Source organism: Cervus elaphus, chromosome 29, assembly GCF_910594005.1.
Source record: "Cervus elaphus chromosome 29, mCerEla1.1, whole genome shotgun sequence".
NCBI classification, from domain to species: Eukaryota; Metazoa; Chordata; class Mammalia; order Artiodactyla; family Cervidae; genus Cervus; species Cervus elaphus.
Window position 1 is genome coordinate 57104933 of NC_057843.1, and position 20770 is coordinate 57125702.

A 20770-nucleotide genomic window follows, 5' to 3' on the forward strand; every position below is an offset into this window, starting at 1 on the left:
CTGACACGGGCCACACTGAGGGGAGGAGTCAGGTCGAGAGGAGGGGTCACAATGGCTGGTGGAGTCACTCTGAGAGGTGGGGTCTCGCTGGGCTGAAGGAACACACTAAGGAGGGCTGTCACTCTGAGGGGTTCTGGTACCCTCTGGCGTTGGTTGGCGGTGTCATACTGAGAGGTCTCACGGAGAGAAGTCCCCGAAGAAAAGAGTTCCTTGAGGGGCGGGGTTTTGCTAAGGGGTGGGATCTTGAGCTTAGAGGGGCGTCCCTACAGGTGGAGTCCACTCTTTTGAGAGAGGGGCATTCGGACGAAATTGTAAAAGGAAGATGCAGGCTGGGTGGTCGCTTGACGAGGCTCTGGAATCTGAACTTTATTCGAGGGAGGTGGGATGGATGAGGAGGCGGGGCCACACTTGGAATGGGCTGGCCGAGGGCTCGCTGCAGTCTCAGGGCACCACCACCCCCCGAGAAGGTAGAAAGTGTCAGGGAGTCCGGAGGTTTAAGGTGTAAAGGTCGAGACCTGGGAAATGGGCAGGCTGGGCCAAGGCGGAGGCTGGGAAGGTAGGTAGGTTGCTGGGCTACCTCCGCTTGTGGCTGGGCCAAAAGGATCCATTTTTCAGCCCTGCGGGTCCTTTGAGCCCGGGAATCGCGCGGCTCCCTAAGCCGAGTTGTCAACCGCCAGTGACCTGAAGGAGGGAGAGGAGAAAGGACTCCCAGGGCAGTTAAAAGACATTTGAACTGCGCGTACGCACAATCAGCCCTTAATTCCCTTCAGTTATTCAGCTCAGGCCTGACCTCATTTGACCCCGACGCCCCAGACCCACTCGCCTAGGGCATAGTGGCTTCCGGTTGCGGGGTGCGCACCTGAGGGGGCGTGGCCGCTGCCCGGCGGCCAGGCTCGAAGGAGTTAATCAGAGGCCCGGCTCAGCCCCGCCCCCGGCAGGCCGCGGAGCCTGAGCCCCAGCGGCGAAGCGGAGCGGCCGCCGCCCGCCCGCCCGCCTCCGCCTGCGGGGAGCCGGCCCGCCTGCCCGCCGGCGCCCGGGAGCGCCACCTCCACCGCCCGGCCCAGGCCCAGGCCCAGGCCCTGCGCAGAGCCGAGCGGAGCGGCGTCCACCCGGGCCCAGCGAGCCGGCGAGGCGGGGGCGGGCCCAGGATCTTCGGCGAATCTTCTATTCTCTAGGGCAGGAGCGGGATCCCGGGCGCCCCTGATCCGTCTGGGCCCGCTCCCATGGCGAGCGCGGCCTGCCCGGGGCCCGGGGACCCTGCCATGTGAGGCAGGCCCCGGCCTGGGGGCCCGGCCATGGCCGGGGAACGGCCCCCACTACGGGGCCCTGGGCCCGGGCCTGGAGAGGCGCCGGGGGAGGGGCCCCCGGGGCCGGGGGGCGCGGGAGGAGGCCCGGGCCGGGGCCGCCCCTCCTCCTACCGGGCTCTCCGCAGCGCCGTGTCCAGCCTGGCACGCGTGGACGATTTCCACTGCGCCGAGAAGATCGGGGCCGGCTTCTTCTCTGAGGTCTACAAGGTAGGACCAGCAGAGAGGGCAGAGGGGCGGGACCGAGCCTCAGACGCGAGGCTGGAACTAGGGGCCTGGACCCTGGCAGTCTTCCCGACCTGCGCGGGACTAGCCATCCGCTACCGCCCGCAGGTTCGGCACCGACAGTCAGGGCAAGTCATGGTGCTGAAAATGAACAGGCTCCCCAGTAACCGGGGAAACACTCTAAGGGAGGTGCAGCTGATGAACCGGCTTCGGCACCCCAACATCCTAAGGTGAGCGGGCCCCAGCCCCTTGCTGGGAAGCTTGCTGGGGGGGAGGGGAGAGATCCCGCGGGAAAAGTGGGAACTGTGGAGAGGCCGAGACTCTTCCAGCCTACCCTGGTATCTTTCCCATTCTCCTCCAGGTTCATGGGGGTCTGCGTGCACCAAGGGCAGCTGCACGCTCTTACAGAGGTGAGGATAGACCCCCTCACCACCAAGGGGAGAGGGAGTCAGCGGCCCGTGCATCTGCAGAGGAGTAGTGGGAGGCGGCAGGAATCAGGGGAGGCTTCCCAGAACGTCCCTTTAGGCAAACCACGAGTAAAAGGCATCAGCTGGTCCCATCCTTGGTACTTTTTAGAAGGGTGCTGTCCAACAACGTATCTTTCTGCAGTGATAAAAATGTTCTGTATCTGTGCGGTCCAAAACCATAGCCATTCGCCACAAGTTGCTGAGGAGCACTGGAAATGTGACTAGTGTGACAGGAACTGAATGTTTAATTCTCTTTAAACTTAATAATTTAAATTTAAATAGATGTACATGTATGGGTCAGGACAGCCTTAGGATATGAATGGTGGACCCTAGAGCACAGACTCGCCTATTGACCTTTGTGATACTCCTCAGTGTCCCCAGGCTTAAAAGTGGGAGACCTAGAGAACAGACTGAAGCTTTGACATTCGTTCCCCTTCTCCCCCCATGTCCCAGTATATGAACGGGGGGACCCTGGAACAGCTGCTGAGCTCCCCTGAACCCCTATCCTGGCCTGTCAGGCTCCGCCTGGCTTTGGACATCGCCCGTGGCCTGCGGTACCTGCATGCCAAAGGGGTATTCCACCGAGACCTCACATCCAAGGTAGGCGGGCCAGGTGGGTGGAGGTGTGAAAGGGGATTTGAGATTCATTAGATTGTAACTAGCCCATGGATACTGGAAAGTGGATAACAGGCAACATTAGGATGTTGGGGTAGCAAGACATTGGAGTATGGGGGAATGGGATGAGGGGGAGTGCTCTGAGGGACTGAGAACCATTCTGTTTAAACCAAGAGATGGGTGACGCTGCAAGATTGGGGTACATTGGAGAACTGGGAGATCAGAGAAGATGGGGTTATTCTGGAATGACAGGTCTTTGAGGTGCATAGTGGGAGATCAGAGAACAGAAGGTGATGGGTATGCGGGGATGCTATATGTGTATGTCAGAACTGTCTGATCCGACGGGAAGACCGAGGCTTCACAGCTGTTGTGGGTGACTTCGGGCTGGCTGAAAAGATTCCTGTGTATAGGTGAGGTGAACGCCCCGTCCCCCTAAACCTCCCGGAAGGCCCTTATCTAAGCAAAGCCCACAGGCACATTTCCTTTGGGGTGGGGAGTGGGCTGACCTCACCCCTTTTTGTTTGGGAAGGGTGTTTGGATGGGATATTCCTGACCACTCTGCCCCTGTAGGGAAGGGGCAAGGAAGGAGCCTTTGGCTGTGGTGGGTTCCCCGTACTGGATGGCTCCAGAGGTGTTGCGAGGCGAGCTGTATGATGAGAAGGTAAGACGTCAACCCTTGAGGTCCCCAAGGCCTTCCAGAGACCCTGGAGATTCTCTTGTAAGGCCCCATCCCAAGTTCCTCAGCAGCTCTGCGAGATACTCGGAAGACCCAAGACCTTACCCCTCTTATCCCCTCCAACACATGGCAACTGTCCGGACTCCCCCGGCTTCTGGCCTATTTTGCCATGGCACTGTCAGCGCACCCCTGACGTTCTCTCCTGCCCCAGGCTGACGTCTTTGCCTTTGGGATTGTCCTCTGTGAGCTCATCGCCCGGGTCCCTGCAGACCCTGACTACCTGCCCCGGACCGAGGTGAGCGACATGCCCAGGTTTAAAAGGACGCCCTCCAGACCGGGCAGTCCATAACCAAGGAGGGTTCCCAGAAGGGTGAGGCCCTAACTGGGGGCAGCAGGAAAACTGGAGGAAGGCTGACTCAGAGGCATCTCATCTCTGTGCCCACAGGACTTTGGGCTGGATGTGCCTGCTTTCAGGACCCTGGTAGGGGACGACTGCCCACTGCCTTTCCTGCTCCTGGCCATCCACTGCTGCAGTGTAAGAGCCTCACTCTCCGCTGCCCTCCACCCCCACCAGCCCAGGGGATGGGAGGACCGCTCAGGGACACTCTTTTGGAGCTCTGAGTGAAGCTGTTTGTCTCTCCCTATCAGATGGAACCGCGCACTCGTGCTCCCTTCACTGAAATCACCCAGCACCTGGAGTGGATCCTGGAGCAGCTGCCTGAGCCAGCCTCCCTGCCCCGGGTCCCCCTGACACGCGGTCAGGGTAAGTGAGCACCACTGGAGTCCTTTTGCTCCTCTCTTCCTTAGAACTCGGAATTATCTGAGGAGACTGAGTGTTTTATTAGTTGAGAAGGTTGGGGGCGGGAGTGCGGTGAGAGGACATCTCTAAGCATATAGTTTTCTAATTCTAGAGCCTGAGGGAGGGGAACAAGGGAAGAAGAGGTACAGGAGGCTGGCGGGGACATCTCCCTCTTTCCAGAGCACCCTTTTCTCAGCTCTAGTCCCACCAGCCTCCCAGCCAGTTTATGAGGCCCTCAGGGAACTCTGATGAGTGCTGAGGACAGTGACCACAGACTTCTCTGTCTACAGGGTCTGTTCCAAGAGGGGGTCCCTCTGCCACACTCCCCAGGCCAGACCCCCGGCTCTCCCGAAGCCGGTCAGACCTCTTCCTACCCCCATCGCCAGAATCACCCCCCAACTGGGGGGACAATCTGACTCGAGTCAACCCCTTTTCACTACGGGAAGACCTCAGAGGTGGCAAGATCAAGCTCCTGGACACACCCAGCAAGCCAGTGGCCCCTCTACCCCTTGTACCACCATCGCTACTGCCCTCCACCCAGCTGCCCCTGGTGACCACTCCGGAGACCTTGGTCCAGCCTGGGACACCTGCCCGCCGCTGCCGCTCGCTGCCGTCATCCCCTGAGCTGCCCCGACGGATGGAGACAGCACTGCCGGGTCCTGGCCCTCCTGCTGTGGGCCCATCAGCTGAAGAGCAGATGGAGTGTGAGGGCAGCAGCCCTGAGCCGGAGCCCCCAAGACCAGCCCTGCAGCCGCCCCTGGCCAGGGCCGTGGCCACAGACAACTTCATCAGTACCTGCTCTCCGGCCTCGCAGCCCTGGTCCCCTAGGTCGGGGCCTCCCCTTAACAACAACCCCCCGGCCGTGGTGGTGAACTCCCCGCAGGGCTGGGCAGGGGAGCCCTGGAACCGGGCCCAGCATAGTCTGCCCCGCGCAGCAGCCCTAGAGCGGACAGAACCCTCGCCGCCCCCTTCAGCTGCCCGGGAGCCTGAGGAGGGGCTGCCCTGCCCCGGCTGCTGCCTCGGCCCCTTCAGCTTTGGCTTCCTGTCCATGTGCCCCCGCCCCGCACCAGCTGTGGCCCGCTACCGCAACCTGAACTGTGAGGCGGGCAGTCTCCTCTGCCACCGAGGGCACCACGCCAAGCCACCCACCCCCAGCCTGCAGCTGCCCGGGGCACGCTCTTAGCAGTGGGGCCTGTGGTCTCTGGCCTCCACCCTGGCCGTCAGGATGCCCCGTGAGGACGGAGAGCACACGCTGGACCGCGCCAGCCCTGGGCGGGCTGAGCAGCTCTTGCCCCATACAGGGGAGGCTCAACATGGACGCGAGGAACAGAACATTTCCTTTCCAACCCCTGGGCTTGCTCTCCCGTGGGGATCACTGAACCAGACAACGCATTGCTGACACACGAGACTAACACGTGCAAATTATTTAAAAATATTTCAATAAAACTGCCTGGCTGGCTCCGGGCTGCCCCCATCCGCTCAGCCCGTGCGCCCTCCCCACCCATTCTACTGTGAGAGGTTTTGGAGTGGGGGGGTGAAATCTCTTCTAGACGCTTCTTCCCTGTTCCCTGGGAACAGTCCAGTTTCTAGGACAGGATCTCCAGCAGGCTTGCCTAGAAATGCTGGGCCTGGGTCTGCCCTGTCTGGGCAGAGTGAAGACACACTGGAGGAAGGCAGCTCTTAGGACCCACAGGCTACAGGTTAGGGCTGAAGGGCACAGGCTCCTGTTGTTGAGTACCTGGAGGATTAAAGCATCAGTGAGCTCCACGGTTGACTGCCACTGAGAATGCTCATCCAGCTCACCCCACCTCCTCCCCAGCAACCTGGACAGCCACATCGCCAGCCTCCCTTCAGTTCCAGGCCTCCCCTGCCCAACTCTCCCTTCCATAAGCAGACCAAGCCCCTGGAGGCTGTGACATGGCTGCCACCGCCAGGAACAAGTTTCCCCCTGTCCTCTGTGTGAGACCCTCTGCCCCAGGCTCCATGCCTCAGTCCCATCCCCCACACTTACCCAGCTCAGTGCAAAGAGTGGTCCCCGTCTGGAGACCTGAAAGCTGACATCTCACAGATGGAGGGAAGAGGAGCCTGACACTCCGCTGTATCCATACTCATCCACTTGGTTTCTAGCTTGGGACATTTTATTCGACTGGAATACCTAAAGGGTAGTGAAGTAGCACAGGGTTAAGCTCTGGCCCTCCTATCCCATCCTCCCTCCTCTCACCCCGCACAAACCTAACCCACGTCCTAACCCGCCCTGCCTGCTGTGTGTGAGAGAGGGTTCAGGGCCAGGTGTCTGGACTCCGACCCAAAGAGGCTGTAGGACCAAGGGAGGGGGAAAGTGCCCAAGTTTTCAAAGATGGAAACTTCAGTTAGGTAACTACCCTGCTTCAGTGTCCCTGGGGTTGGTCCTCTAAGTTACCCCAGTTACTTCCTTTCTCACTTCTCTGGGGCAACTCTGGTGCCCCAAGTGGCCTTGACTGAAAAAGTACAACTTCAGTTTGGGCAGCCTTGTCGACTGTAAAGTTAGAAGACCCGAGGTTCTTCATCAGCTGTGACCCTTAACTAAATCCTCAACTTATCCCTCTGAGAGAGAGATGACATAAGGTCCCAAACTAGTCTTTTTTTTTTTTTTTAAAGTAAAGCATGTACCAGGGACTGCTGGGTACTGGGGATAGAATACAGAGTATGCCTGCCCTGAGAGTTATTAATCAAATAGAAGAAATGGACACATGGGTGATTATAACATCAAAAGTTTTGAGAGGATGACCTGGCAGGAGAGTTCATTACCATGTCTTTACAAAGGGATTATAGAGGATTTTTGTTGCCCCAAAGTCCTAACAAACTTACCAACTGTATTTTGTATGATCAGGCTGCCAGAACCGATTTCTGTGGCCAACCCAGTATGATTCAGCTGAACCGCCTTGTGGCACCACCTTCCGTAAGTTTCTGATATAAGTCTGAGAAATCTGAAGGGAGATTAATAAGAGACCAGAGGTGCGTGAGGAGTGATGGGAAATACTGGAACAGGGGGAGAGAGGGGGTGTCAAGAGGAGGGGAAGGAAATACTAGAGAGGCTATGAGCTTCAGCAAGAGGACTGTACCCAACCTTGGTGCATGACATCACCTCATTGGTGACCATCCCCGCCCCCTTCAAGTACCACCCTGCAGATACAAGCTGACCCCTCATTACACGTGCATGCATGCATACCCACACGCACATGCTGGGTAAGAATTTCCGCCAGCCTGTGAAGAGTCATTCTGTGGACGGTTCTTGTCACAAGGAGCCATTCCCTACAATCCAGCGCACCATGTATGGAACCTGTCTGCCTGGGAGACCATGAAATTCAAAGAACCTGTTGAGCAGCCCAGAACTGACCAAAAAGCTGAGATGCAAAACAGGTTAAAGTAAAGGTGGCTTGTAAGTTTCAACTCCCATGCCAGCCCTCATCAGTAGCTAGGGCCACCTGGAGCCCCGTGCTGAGAGGCTGCACAGAAAAGGGATGCAACGCCCTGGGTGCACTGCCGTCCTTGACTCGATGACATATGTCCCTTTACCCATCAGTACCCACCACAGTCTTTGAATAGGGATTCGCTTACTGTATTTGATTGAGAACTGTCGCTGGTTTTGGCCAAATCAGAGGACAGAGATTTACAATGGCTTTGGCTTTCCAACCAAGATCTCTTAGTAACTGAGATGTAAAAGCAACTCCTCTCATTCTGTATCCATCCCAAGGGACAGCAGGAATCTAAAAATCAGAAAGAGTGTGACAGCACTGCGCCGCCCAGACCCGGGAGAGGGATCTCAACACTCAGCAGTCTCGTTGCTAACAATGGTCCCCGGAGTGGAACCTCAGTCCTTCACTGACTTCTGGCCCTTAAACTTTGCAGTCACTTTTTCTTCGACTACCCTGGAAATGCCATACCTGTGCATTCTTAGTGAAAGCCTTTAACATTCAACAGTTTTACTCCTTAAAACCTAGAAGGTTTGGATTCCCCTGGTGGCACAGTGGATAAGAATCTGCCTGCCAGTGCAGGGGACACAGGTTCAATCCCTGGTCTGGGAAGATTCTGCATGCCACAGAGCAACTAAGCCCGTGCCCTAGAGCCCACAACTACTGAGCCCGCGTGCTGCAACTACTGAAGCCTGAGCATGCCCAGAGCCCATGCCCTGCAACAAGAGAAGACACTGCAAAGAGAAGCTTATGCACCACAATGAAGAGTAGCCCGGTCTCTGCAACTAGAGCAAGCCCACACAGCAACATAGACCCAGCACAGCCAAAAAGCAACCAATCAATTTTTCTTTTTCAATTCTGGGAGGCTTATTTGAAAAGGGTTGGTGGTACTATCCCCAATTTCTGAACAATTGCAGTCTACCCCCCATTTTGGTTAACCTTACCTGGGTCCCCAATAAACAACTGATCAATGGGCCTCCCATTCATCTCATTGCCTCATTAGCTCCCTAACACATTCCCCAGCGCATATTCAAAACTTCTCCTCATCCCTCAAGCTGCTAGCCACTAGCTTCCCCTCCAAGTCTTCCACAAGTTGACAACCTTGCTTCCTGCTTTGTTGAAGTTGTCAGACACTTGACATGTGAACTCTCTCCATTTTCCTCCCCTCCATCTCAAAATTAGTCTCTTTTCTCTCTTCCTGACTATTGGTCAGAAATAAACCTCCCTCTTTCTTTAACATCCCACAGTCCAGTCTGTGCTCCTGATCCCAACCCACCTCTCTCTGCTGCTTTGTCCCATCCATCCTACCTCCCCAAAAATCATTCCTTCCCCTCCAATTCCCTCTCTTCTGGCCGTATTTTCTCATCCCCACTCAGCTACTCATTTGAGTTACTGTCCTACAGCAACTTAAAGGGATATAGAAGTCGGTGTGGCCAAATGAATGAGGGTGAGGGGATGAGCAGCACACTAAAAGGTAGGTAGGGGCCATGGGGACCAGATTGAGAATTTTTTATTTTTAGATTATGAGCAAGAGAAAGTCAATGTAAGGTTTTACATTGAGGCATTTTTTTCTCTGGCTGTATCCCAAGTGCCTGGGCACAGTGCTGGACACAGAGTATGTATTCCATAACTTTTGATATAATTAATTAACTGACATGATCTTAACTGGAATGACATGATCAGATTTTTGTTTTTAAAGGATCACCCTGGCTGCAATATGAAAAGTGGATTTGGAGGAGGGATGTTTAGAGAAAACATTCAGCAAGCTGTTGCAGTTATCCTTGCAAGAGATAAGGATGGGCAGAAATGCAAATAGATACACGAACTGGTGGTGGAAAACAGAGGCAATTCCTCTCTGGCAGAGTAGAGCCACCTGCTGAGAGGGAGCGGGAGGGTAGTGGGGTACGGAGAGCCAGTGTGTGGGGTCCCACCAGAGGTTGAGACTAGAGTTCTGTGGCACCAAAGCAGGATGGCCGCTCAGCTTGTCACCCCTGGGTGCAGCCACGGCTGTTCATCCAGAGTTGAGATATTGCTAGTCAGATATACCAGAAGGACACTGGAACCAAGGAGTGGGTGGGCTGGCTCAAGTAATGGGACAGGCCCCCAAATCAAGATGGGTAGAGGAAGAAGTGAAGACAGGTGATGGCTGATGAGAAGGGAGGAAACAGGGGAGCCCGCAGGTAGAAGGCCTCTGTGAGGTTGAAGGAGTGTGGGGGCCCGTCGTGGTCAGAGCGAAGATCTGAACCGTCCTATCAGCGGAAGTGTGGTGTGGGACGCTGAGGTCTAGGTTCAGCTGTGGGGATGGGGGATGGCAGTGGGGGTGGGCAGTACTGGCATGAAAGTGAGGCTTGTAGAGAGTGAGAAGGTTAAAGAACCCAGGGCTGCAGGTGTCTGTACATGAGCTCTTTGTTTAAAGCTTTGGGGGAGTATCCAGATGCCCCTGAACTAGACAGAGCCTAACCTCTAGACAACCAGTCCACAAGCAGTCCCGTCCTCTTGGGCAGGGGACCCTCCCTCAACCTGAGCCTACTTTGGCAGACCTTCTGTGTGTCCCCCTCCCTGACCCCCACATACTGCTGCACTCCTCCTCTCAAAAGGGGTGAGCAATTCCACCCTAGTTTACTGCCCTACAAGCTCTCTGAGAGAGCCTCAGCTGCCTTGCCCCAACTCCAGACTGTACCACAACCATCAGTAATTCTTAATTTTGGGGGGAAGTTCAGCTATAGCAAGAATTAAAGCTATAGGTCCTCTCTATAGAAAAACACGTGAACAATCAATTTCACATCCAAATTCAGGGAGTTTCCAGATCTTTGACATTGATATGCCCTGAGCCCTGAGATGAGCCAGATGAGCCCTGAGCTTGCTGCTCTGTATCATTTGCATTGCTGGCTGCCACCCTCTTCTCCCCAAGAGGATCCCACCTTACAGCTGGGTGAAAGTGAAAGTCGCTCAGTCGTGTCTGACTCTTTACCACCCCATGGACTATACAGTCCATGGAATTCTCCAGGCCAGAATACTGGAGTGGGCAGCCTTTCCCTTCTCCAGGGGATTTCCCAACCCAGGGATCGAACCCTAAATCCAATAGGTCGCTAGATCTTTCCCCCTGCTGGCAAAGGCTTCACGACTCATGTCCGTGTCAGCCAGCACTCTGGTTCACCACCCCTTTCCTGAACAACTCAATGGCACCCAAATAGACAGAGCCCTCGCTGCAATCCATCGCTCATGGCAGGTCCTCCATCTCCCCTTTCCCAGAGCAGATACCTGGGGAGGGGCACTTGAAGAAGGGCTGTAGTCTTTCCCGCATACTGTTCAGCCTCTGCTCCAAGTTCATCCTCTCTGTCTCCTTATTTCTCAAGGCCTCTTTCGTCTTCTCCCAATCAGACTGGCAGACCTGCAACTGTTCTCTGGTAGCCTGGCCGGCCTTCTGTTCCACCTGTAGTGTTTCCTGACTCTGGGCCAGCTTCTTCCTGGACCCCTGCAAATCCTCCTCCCTCTGCCCCAGCTGGGTTATCTTCTGGCTCAGCTGCTGCCTCAAGCTGCTGTTGGTGACTTCCAGAACCCTGTTCATTTGCTGGAGCTGCCGAGACACCTGCAGATCTGTTTGGCCATAAAGAGAGATTCAGGACATCATCAGCCATGCCCCGGTAAACCGAGGCTTCAGCATCGGTCCCTGTTCTGCTTCTTGCAAGTCTGTCCTAACAGGCTGGAATGGAATATAAGATCTGACCGCCTAAAGCTTCAGGGGGCACTGGGTTAGGTCAGGACAATCTAGAAGTCACTGTGCTCTGAAAACAGACCTGGCTAGAAACCAGCCCAAAGCGGAGGCTGTGGTGGTAGTGACTCCCGCCCTGCGGAGGAAGGGCAGCTGTTGGGAAGAGTGGGGGAGAACGCGGTTCCGGGCAAGTGGGAAACCAGGGGCAGTATACTCACAGCGCACTCCCAAGCAGGTGGCAGCCACCGCGCAGAGCAGGCAGGTGAGGAGCAGGCCCAGAACCAGGTACCGCATGCAGGCTGCATGGCCTTAGGGAGACAGCGGGCGGGGGCGGGGGTGCAGTGAGCCCCACGAAAATGGATAGACCGAGGGGGTAGGGGTGGAGACTCGCGGGAAAGAGCATCCCGCGAAGGCCGTGGAACACGAGCTGGGCAGCGGGAGGCGTGCGCGGGGCTGGGAGCACCGGGTACTCACACCAGAGAATCCGCCCGGCAGCGGGTGACGTCACGGGGCTCCAGGCAGCTGTTGGCTGCTCCGACTGGGCCCCTGCGGAAGGGGGAGACTCCTGTGAAGGTGGGAAAGCCGAGGAAATGCCCGCTTCCTCCCACCCCTACCCCCTCCACCGCGCCGAGACTCCAGTCTGTCCTAAGGAGCCTTCAGCCCCGCTCTGGGCCAAGCTTAGCGCTCTCCGGAGCGCCTCATCTCCCCTGGGGCTCCCGTGCCCCTCCTGGGTCTTGCCTTATCCTTTCCCCGGGGACCCTCTATAACCCTTCAGGGTCTCCCTTGATCTTTCCCTCTGGGGCCACTCATCTGCCTGCCAAAACCCTCTCCCCAGGAGTGCTCTCCCTTCCTCCCCCTTCCCTCTCTTCTCCCCCCTCTCCCTAGGGACTCCCATTTCCCACTGGAGCTCTGCACCCCAACAGGGCTGCCCTGATCCCTCCATAGAGCCCTCACTCCCCACTGGAAGCTTTATTCTTCCTTGGTTCCCGTGATTGGTCCTCATTCTCTTCCTGAGGACCGCCATCCTTTCTCCAAGGATACTGTCCTCCCAAGAATGCTATAGACTCCCCCAACTCAAAACACAGCCCCTCACAAACACGCATCCCCCAGGCTCCCCAGACCTGCTTTATCCCGTAATCCAGAGGAAGCCAAGCCCGAGGGTCCTCCTGTGCCTGGGGGCACATTCTCATAGGTGAGTTCGCCGTCTTCATCAGTTTCTGGGTCTGGAGAGGAGAGGAAAGGTGGGGTCAGGATGGGGGTCTGTGGGGTGGGAGTGGGGTCTCAAAGGAGGATGGAGCTGCAGAATCAAGGAGCCGCTGCAGCCATCCTTACTGTGTCCTAGCTGGCTGGAGTTGCTCTTCTTCAGGGGAGCCTTCACAAACCGCAGGTCTGCATAGGTGATGGCCTCAGCCATGGTCCCGGGCACCTCTGCTCCCACTGGTCCCCCTCCTCGTCCGGAGGAGCCCGGGGCTGCTCTCCCCTCTGCCCCGTCCCCTCGACCCCTTCAAACAGTGAGGCTCTGTGTTGCCTCCGTGACTGACGGCTTCACGCCTTGCCCTGTGACTTCCAGTCACAAAAGAGGAAGATGTGAACCCGTGTCAGACAGATGGGCTCAGTGAAGCAAATGGCATCCCTGAGCCCTGGGCAGAGGGGCAGGGGAGGGGTGACTGAGGCCCAGAGCACGGGTCAGAGCGGGGGGGTCAGAGAGCCGGTACTCAGGCCTGGCCTTGCATCTTGCCGTGCCCCTCCTTCTTGCATCCCAGACCCGCCTTGACAGTGCTGGGCTCCAACAACGCACCCTGGTCACTTGATTTGCCCCACACTCCTTTCCTGGCTGCCCAGTCCCTGGGCTTTCTACGTGCAGTCGGAGCTCTTTTGTGCTCAACTGACCACAGAGGGTCTCCTAATCACTGCTCCAGGGTGGGGCTCCACCCTCCCATCAGACTGGGGGCTCCTGGTCTGGAACCCTAGCTCTCCTTCATCCTGGGATTCCCAGCATATCTGAGTTCCTGCAGGAGACCCCAGTTCAATTCCAGGGTTGGGAAGATCCGCTGGCGAAGGGATAGGTTACCCACTTCAGTATTCTTGGGCTTCCCTCGTGGTTCAGCTGGAAAAAATCCGCTTGCAATGAGGAAGACCTGGGTCTGATCCCTGCCTTGGGAAGGGAAAGGCTACCTACTTCAGTATTCTGGCCTGGAGAATTCCATGGACTGTATAGTCCATGGGGTCACAAGGAGTCAGACACGACTGAGCAACTTTCACTTTCACTGAGTTCCCAGAATGGGGTTCCCTTACTTGGTGGGCATTTTCTCTCCATTAGTTTGGGGGCTTTCAGGGTGGGCCTGGCTCCCTTTCTGCTGTCGTCCTACAGAGCTGCCAGGAATCCCACACTTGGGGAAATCTTCACTCCAAGCCCTTCCTGGAGGTGTGGCAGCCCTGTGGAGGATGCAGAGGACCTGGGACCAAACTGCGTCTCCTGTGTAAACACCCCCAGGCTCTTACTCCACAGTCTTTCTCCACAATCTTTCACCACCTTTGGTGCCCTACAGGTCACCCTTGTGGCCCATCAGCCCCTTCCTCATCCCATCCTGCCTGGCAGCCTATGCGACCCCTGTGTTCTGATATCAGCTAGACAGAACAAGCTGAGTCCAGGAGGCAGAAGCTCTGGGACAGGCAGGGCTGGGGGTGAGAGCAAGGGACACCCCCGTGTGTGTGCCCACACCACTGACTGTTCACGCATCTTGTTGGGGGTCAAGGAACAGACGAACAAAGAACTTGCATAGGAATGAAGATGGACTGCAGCTTCTCAGAGGGAGAATGGCTGGGTTCTGAGCGGGAAGACTTTGGACCAACCAAGATTTTATTATCTTCTTAGTTGGGTACTGGTATCTGTCTTACTTTCCTAGTAAAATTCTTCCTTTAAAAATCCCTGCAGGAATTTCCCGGTGGGCCAGTGGTTGAGGAGGCTTCCCAGATGGTGTTAGTGGTAAAGAACTCACCTGCCAATGCAGGAGAGGTAATAGACTCAGGTTCAACCCCCGAGTTGGGACGATCCCCTGGAGAAGGAAACGGCAACCCACTCCAGTGTTCTTGCCTGGAGAATCCCATGGACAGAGGAGCCTGGTGGGCTACATTCCGTGGGGTCACAAAGAGGACATGACTGAGGTGACTTAGCATCCACAGAAGTGGTTAGAACTCCATATTCTCACTGCCAAGGGCCCCGTTTCAGTCCCTGGATAGGGAACTTAGACCCCACAAGCCACGTGACATGGTCAAAAAAAGAAGTCCCTATACTGTTGTTTTACACACAGCCCCAATAAAAAAGGGGGGCAGTTGTGGGGGAAGACCAGGGACCGGGAGGCCTGGCAGATGGAGGACAGGAAATGGGGGGTGGGGTTGCTGAGCAGAAGTGCTCCCTAAAGTTCTTTTACCAGGATGTGACCCCCCCCCAAAGGGGCCCACTTGGCGGGTGAGAAGAAGCTGGGACAGAAGAGGTACAGAATTGGGAAAAACCCACCCCAAGTGGGTGACATCCGCCCCCTCAGAACCCCCTCCCCCATCACCGCAGCTGTGAGGAGGAAAAAGGAAGGGGAAAGCGGTCCTCGACACACGCTAGCAGCTTGTAGTGTATGGTTAGTGGTGTGTGGAGGGGCGCTGAGATGCGCCTGTGGGTCTGATGGGAGCTGTGCCCGATGGTGACACCCGTTTGCCCCAGAAAAAGTGCCACTGACACAGAGGAATAGATTCGTCACCTGGGAAACGTGTCGGGGGAGAGGCAGACGTCCACGGGGGTGTGAGTGTGCAGGCCTGTGACTCGCAGGCTGTGAGTGTGTAGGCACGCACACGCATCCCCGGGCCTCTGCAGGCTGTCGGGGTGTCTGTACGGGGTGACCATCTCTGCTCGAGCCTGTTGCGGGGTGAAGCCCGGAGGAGGCTGTGGTTTTTTCCCAGGGTGGGAAACGACTGGCCGTCTTCAGAAGTCCCTAAAGGTCATGGGGACAGATTCTATAAGTGTTTCCTTCTTGTAAAGCGCATGGTTTCCTAAGGTGTTTCCCAGCAGCTGTTAACTGTCCCTGCTTGACTAAAGTTTCCAACAACCCAGCCCCCTCCGCTGGGGAGGAACAGGGTCAAGGCCTCCCCAGACAGCCACAGCGCGCATGTTGTGACTTCCTGGGCCCTGGGGGCCTGCGAGGGTGAGTGGGAGGGTACCGAGCAGCTGCGGTGAGCGGGGCGGTCGGGGCACTTGAATCTGTGGGGCACAGGGCTTACGGGCGGGGACAGCAGGTGTGGAACTCATTTGCAGGAACACTTGCAGGAATTCTGTAAATTGGAGACAACGTCCCAGTTTTCAGAACCCGTATGCAACAGGGCCTGGGTGCCAGGTAAAATGTCAAAAGCAAGCTACCACTATGTGTTCAAAAGAGGAATCAATGGGCATGCTGCCTGATTCGACTGTTGGAGAGGCTTCAGGAGGCAGGGTGCCCAAATGGGGTTGAACGAGCTTCACGCTCATAATGCTTTGGATGTCTTAGGCCAGCTGGCCTGAGTCTCTGTCCTCTTTAGCCCTTTTAGTGATGGATACACATCTCCTTATGACTCTCTGCATTCCCTCAGTCCTAGATCATCATATGGAAGATGGTTATAAAAGCAGAGTCTGTCTCCTTCCCCAAATATGTCACGTGGTATCTTTGTGATATCTTTGAGGCTGGACATCAGAAAGGACATCTGAAAGTCTGAGCCACACCTCACTTGCTCAAATGTCAGGAATGCCTGGGGGCTTCTCAGAGCTGAGAGGCCAGTGCTGTACATTTCAGCTTTTCCAGGATCATAATTTCAGCTGAGATCCTAGAGGACAAACACCAGAGCCCATTTTGTGTCCTCTCCTGATCCTGCATGCTCATTTCAGGGAGTGGTTCTACGGTAGACAAGAGGAGGGGGCTCAGCTCGGAGCATCGGGAAAGAATTTGCTGTGTGGAAAAGGGCTTGGTGAAGTGCAGCTAATATCAGGAAGTCAAGGAAGTCTCCCAAGACTCTGAAAGTCAGGCTCTGTCCACCTTCATTAGCGTAACCCACTGACTCCAGGAGGCTCTGATCTAGGGACAGGGTGTGATAGGCGAAAAGTGGCCTCGCCCCTGTGTTCACAATCTTAACCCCCAGAACCCGTGCATAGGTTACTTTGCCTGATGAAACTGTTAATGTGACTAACTTGAGAATCTTTAGATGGGGAGATCACCCTGTTTTACCCTGAAGGTCAATCTAATCATAAGTCCTTGAAAGGAAGAAGTTTTCAGGGCCATGGGAGGAAAGAGGTTCCTGAAAGTTCCTGCCCCTTGGAAGACAGGGCAGAGAGATGTGACATGAATAAGATGCTGCAGGCAGAAGAAGGGGACCACAAGCTGAGGAATGCGGGCAGCCTCCAGAAGCTGGGAAAGGCAAAATAACAGATCCTCACCTCTCCTCCAGAGAGGAACCAGGCCCACTGACACCTTGACTTTAAGCCAGTGAGATGTGTCAGAACTGTAAGATAAGAAACTTGTATTTTTTTTTTTAATTTTTGCTGGAGGATAGCTGATTAACCATGTTGTCTTAGTTTCAGGTGTATCAAAAAGTGAATCATTATACATATACATATATTCCCTCTTTCTTAGATTCTTTTCCCATATCGATCATTACAGAGTATTGAGCAGAGCTCCCTGTGCTACACAGTAGGTCTTGATTAGTTTTCCATTTTATATATAGTAGGGCGCATATATCAACCCCAATCTCCCGATTCATCCTTCCCCACTGGTGACTGTAAGTTTGTTTTCTACATCTGTGATTCTATTTCTGTTTTGTAAATAAGTTCACTTGTAGCTCTTTTTGATTCCACATATAAGTCGTATCATATGATATTTGTCTTTCTCTGATTTACTTCACTTGCTGTGACAGTCTCTGGGCCCATCCATGTTGCTGCAGACAGCACTGTTCTGTTCTTTTTTATGGCTGAGTTATATTCCATCGTATATATGTACCACATCTTTATCCACTCCTCTGTCAATAGACATTTAGGTTCCTTCTATGTCTTGGCTATTGTAAATCAATGCAGTGAACATTGAGGTGATGCATGTCTCTTTTTGAATTATGGTTTTCTCCAGATATATGCCCAGGAGTGGAATTGCTGGATCATATGGTAATTTTATATTTAGTTTTGTAAGGAGTCTCCATGCTGTTCTCTATAATGGTTGTACAATTTGCATTCCTACCAACAGCATAGGTTTCCCCTTTCTCCACACCTTCTCCAGCATTTATTAGGAACTGGTATTTTTTTTTTAAGCCACTGAGTTCATGCTAATTTTTTCAAGTAGCAGGAGATAAGTTCCCTGAACTGTGGAGGAAGCATGATGTAATGGAAAGAACTTGGTATAGATAAAGAAGCCAGCAGGGCCACAGTGTGTCCCTTTGGGCAAGTCACAATTTCCTATCTGTAAACTATGGGATTGTCTAGATATCTGACATCAGTTAAGGGGATCCTGTCTGGAGATATTGTAGATGTCGATTTTAGCATAAGTGTCCCTGAAAGTCTGTTAAATCGCTTCAGAGTCAGGAGAGAGGACCATGGGCCATCTGACAGCATCATTAAGAGGGTTTGCAGCTCTTTGATCACGGAAGCCAGAGGGCCAGTAGGTCTCCAGTGACTACCTTAGGCCTCTGCTTGGTTCTGTCCTGAATGGCGACCCAGAAAGCACATTCATATACGGTGATGGCACACAGCTCTAAAGAAAAGCAAATACACCAAAAGGCAAACTCATGATTCAAGCATTGCTGCAGAGCAAAATGATGGCTCCAACCACAGAAGGAGATATAATAAAGATAAGTAATAACAGCTAGCATATATTGAAGAAATGAAATTTGGGGCTTAAAAAATTTATGTAAGCATCAGTTGGAGGCAGTCCTGGCTTAATGATAGTGTATGTATAAATGTTTGAGGCAAGAGGCAGTTATCAGTCATTTTGGAGCTTGAAGGAATCTTAGTCAGCTCACTTATTTTACAACTTCGGAACTGCACCCAGTCAGCTACAAGTTCACTAAGAATTAGCCGTATGACTAGGAGGGCAGGTGACAGAAGGCTGCCCTGTGGGACTACAGCTGCTTCACCACGGATGCCAAATGCTGTGCCGGCCACACCTACAGCCCCTTCTAAGGGGGGCAGACCCCTCCTGATGAGGCAGCCCTAGACCCCCAACGTTGTGTTATGTGACCCTCCCCCCAGCCCCTCTGACCGCAGTTGACTGAGATAAGCAAGTGGCAGCAGATTCAAGGCTGATCAGTCCAGAGACCACCCCTCTGGGGTCACTGGCCTAGAAATGAGGGAGGATGTGAGGTTATCAAACGCTAGCTCTCAGGGGGTTTCCATGGTGGTCCAGTGGTTAAGACTGCAGGCTTCTACTGCAGAGGATGTGGGTTCGATTCCTGGTCAGGGATGTAAGATCCCACATGCCACACTTGTGGTATGGCCAAAAAGGAAAAAAAAAATTTAGTTTTCAAGAATTTAAATGGTAGAATGTGGAGATGAGCCCTTAGGTAGCAGTGGGAGCAGAAGGTGAAAGGATGCAGAGAGAGGGATGATGTGCTACCCGGAGCCCTCCACGCTTAGCAGTTGTGCCTGGCTCCTCCTGTCTCACACTCTTAGAGCTGAGTGATTATTCCCTGGGTAATCCAACCTAGACAGGACTGCTGCTACCTAATGGGAGCAGGTGGAATGCGTCAGGACCCAGGAGATTCATGGGCACCCCTTGGTGCTCTGTGCCCTGTGCCCGGTGATACATTATCCACTGCGGGCAGTGATGGCCACCACGGCTCAGACCCCCTTGGAAATGACAATCTGGGTTACCCCTGGGCCAAGCCATCCAGACTACCCTCAAGTGCTGCTTGAGAGCAAGGGGGAGTCCAGAATGGACGTACAGGAGAAAGGATCTCAGCTGCAGCCTTAGCACCAACCACAGCGTTGTAATTTGTCCCACTGTCCCACTGACCCTCCTAGAGTAAGTTTTTCTTCCTCTTTTTTTATACCTTTCCACTTACCAAAAAAAAAAAAAAATTATGTCATTGTCTGCTCAGGGCTTAGCTGTGGTGGACAGGATCTAGTTCCCTGACCAGGGATCAAACCCTGGCCCCCTACATGCGGAGCATGAAGTCTTGGCCACTGGACCACCAAAGAAGCCCCATCTCCTCTTCCGCTTGTGAGAAGCTGTGACCTTGGAGACGTGGTCACAATGTGACCTCAGGAGGGGCGTGAATGGACCTGAGCGATGCAGGGGCAGGCACACAGAGCCTCAGACATCCCTGGCCCTCGGGCCTTCCCACTGGGTGCATTTCTTCCAACTGCCAGGATCTTTGCAGCTTTTTATTGGCAGGCAGTGAGAAGCTGCTGGAAATCAGTGCCTCCTGCCAGATCAGCTCTTAACTGATGACTGGTGGGAACTGGTATACATCCCAGCAGCTCACCCTGGGGGGCTAACTCTGGGGGCACATGGTCTACCCTGGCTTTCAGAGTCCTCCGGGAACTGTGAGCCCCAGTTTTCCACTGGGGAAATTTCCCGAGTGGACATTAAGTGGTACCTCCTTATTAAATTGCATGTCCCTGACTCCTAACAAACCTGAACATATTTCAAGTTTGCTAACCAGTTGAATTTACTCTTCTATTAATGTAAGATCCTTTGTATTTCCCTCCCCCTGAGAATTTTATTTTGAAAATTTGAGGCCTAAAGGAAAGTTGAAAGAATAATACAGTGAAAGCTTATATATCTTTCATCTAGTATATCAGTCAAAGCTCAAACTGTTCTGACCACATAAAAGAAATGTTAACTATGTGACATAATAGAGGTGTTAGCTAACTATGGTGGTAACCATAATGCAATATATAAATGTATCACATCAACACATTATACATCTTACACTTATATAATGCTGTATGTCAATTATATCTCAATAAACAATGGCACAGACAAGCAGACCATTAGGGTATGCGTATACATGCATACATATATATATGGTAAAGAATCTGCCTACAATGCGGGAGACATGGGTTCGGTCTCTGAGTTGTGAAGATCCCCTGGAGAAGAAAATGGCAACCCACTCCAGTATTCTTGCCTAGAGAATTCCATGGATAGGGGAGCCTGGGCTACAGTCCATGGGGTCACAAAGAGTCGGACACAGGTGAGTGACTATCACATACATATACACACATAATTTTTTTTCAATTAAGAGATTTGTTACATGGAAAAGGAAATGGCAACCCTCTCCAGCATTCTTGCCTGAGAATTCCCATGGACAGGGGAGCCTGGCGGGCTACAGCCCATGGGGTTGCAAAAGAGTTCAACACAGCTTAGTAACTAAACAACAACTCCTGCCTTTATCTTTACCCTTTAAATTTAAATGCCTTTCCCCATGTGGATGAGAAGTTGATCTGTGAACTTAGTTACTGCTTCTCCATTCTCTGGCCACTGAATAAAGCTTGCTCTGTGTCCAAAAAAAAGAAAAT

The 20770-nt window shown here is 53.8% G+C and overlaps 2 protein-coding genes across 3 annotated transcripts; one reads left to right on the forward strand and one right to left on the reverse strand.

Annotated features, from left to right (window-relative positions):
• The first annotated feature begins 252 nt into the window (after positions 1-252).
• On the forward strand, positions 253-5568 carry TESK1 (testis associated actin remodelling kinase 1). The gene is made up of 10 exons (XM_043891146.1): positions 253-1514; positions 1638-1759; positions 1891-1939; positions 2450-2596; positions 2939-3021; positions 3182-3272; positions 3499-3582; positions 3733-3822; positions 3936-4050; positions 4377-5568. Exons 1-10 carry the CDS (start codon positions 1296-1298, stop codon positions 5267-5269), a joined length of 1893 nt encoding a protein of 630 aa, XP_043747081.1. The 5' UTR covers positions 253-1295; the 3' UTR covers positions 5270-5568.
• A 115-nt stretch (positions 5569-5683) lies between these two features.
• Positions 5684-12793, reverse strand: CD72 (CD72 molecule). 2 transcript variants are annotated; one of them, XM_043891147.1, is made up of 9 exons: positions 12583-12793; positions 12385-12473; positions 11725-11800; positions 11469-11558; positions 10800-11135; positions 7684-7832; positions 6934-7052; positions 6098-6241; positions 5684-5824 (listed from the first exon to the last, which is right to left on the reverse strand). In XM_043891147.1, exons 1-8 carry the CDS (start codon positions 12662-12664, stop codon positions 6103-6105), a joined length of 1080 nt encoding a protein of 359 aa, XP_043747082.1. In that variant the 5' UTR covers positions 12665-12793; the 3' UTR covers positions 5684-5824; positions 6098-6102. The 2 variants fall into 2 exon arrangements, with proteins under 2 accessions (XP_043747082.1, XP_043747083.1); XM_043891148.1 differs by having other exon boundaries at positions 11725-11815; positions 12372-12473; positions 12583-12597.
• Between the last annotated feature and the right edge of the window lie 7977 nt (positions 12794-20770).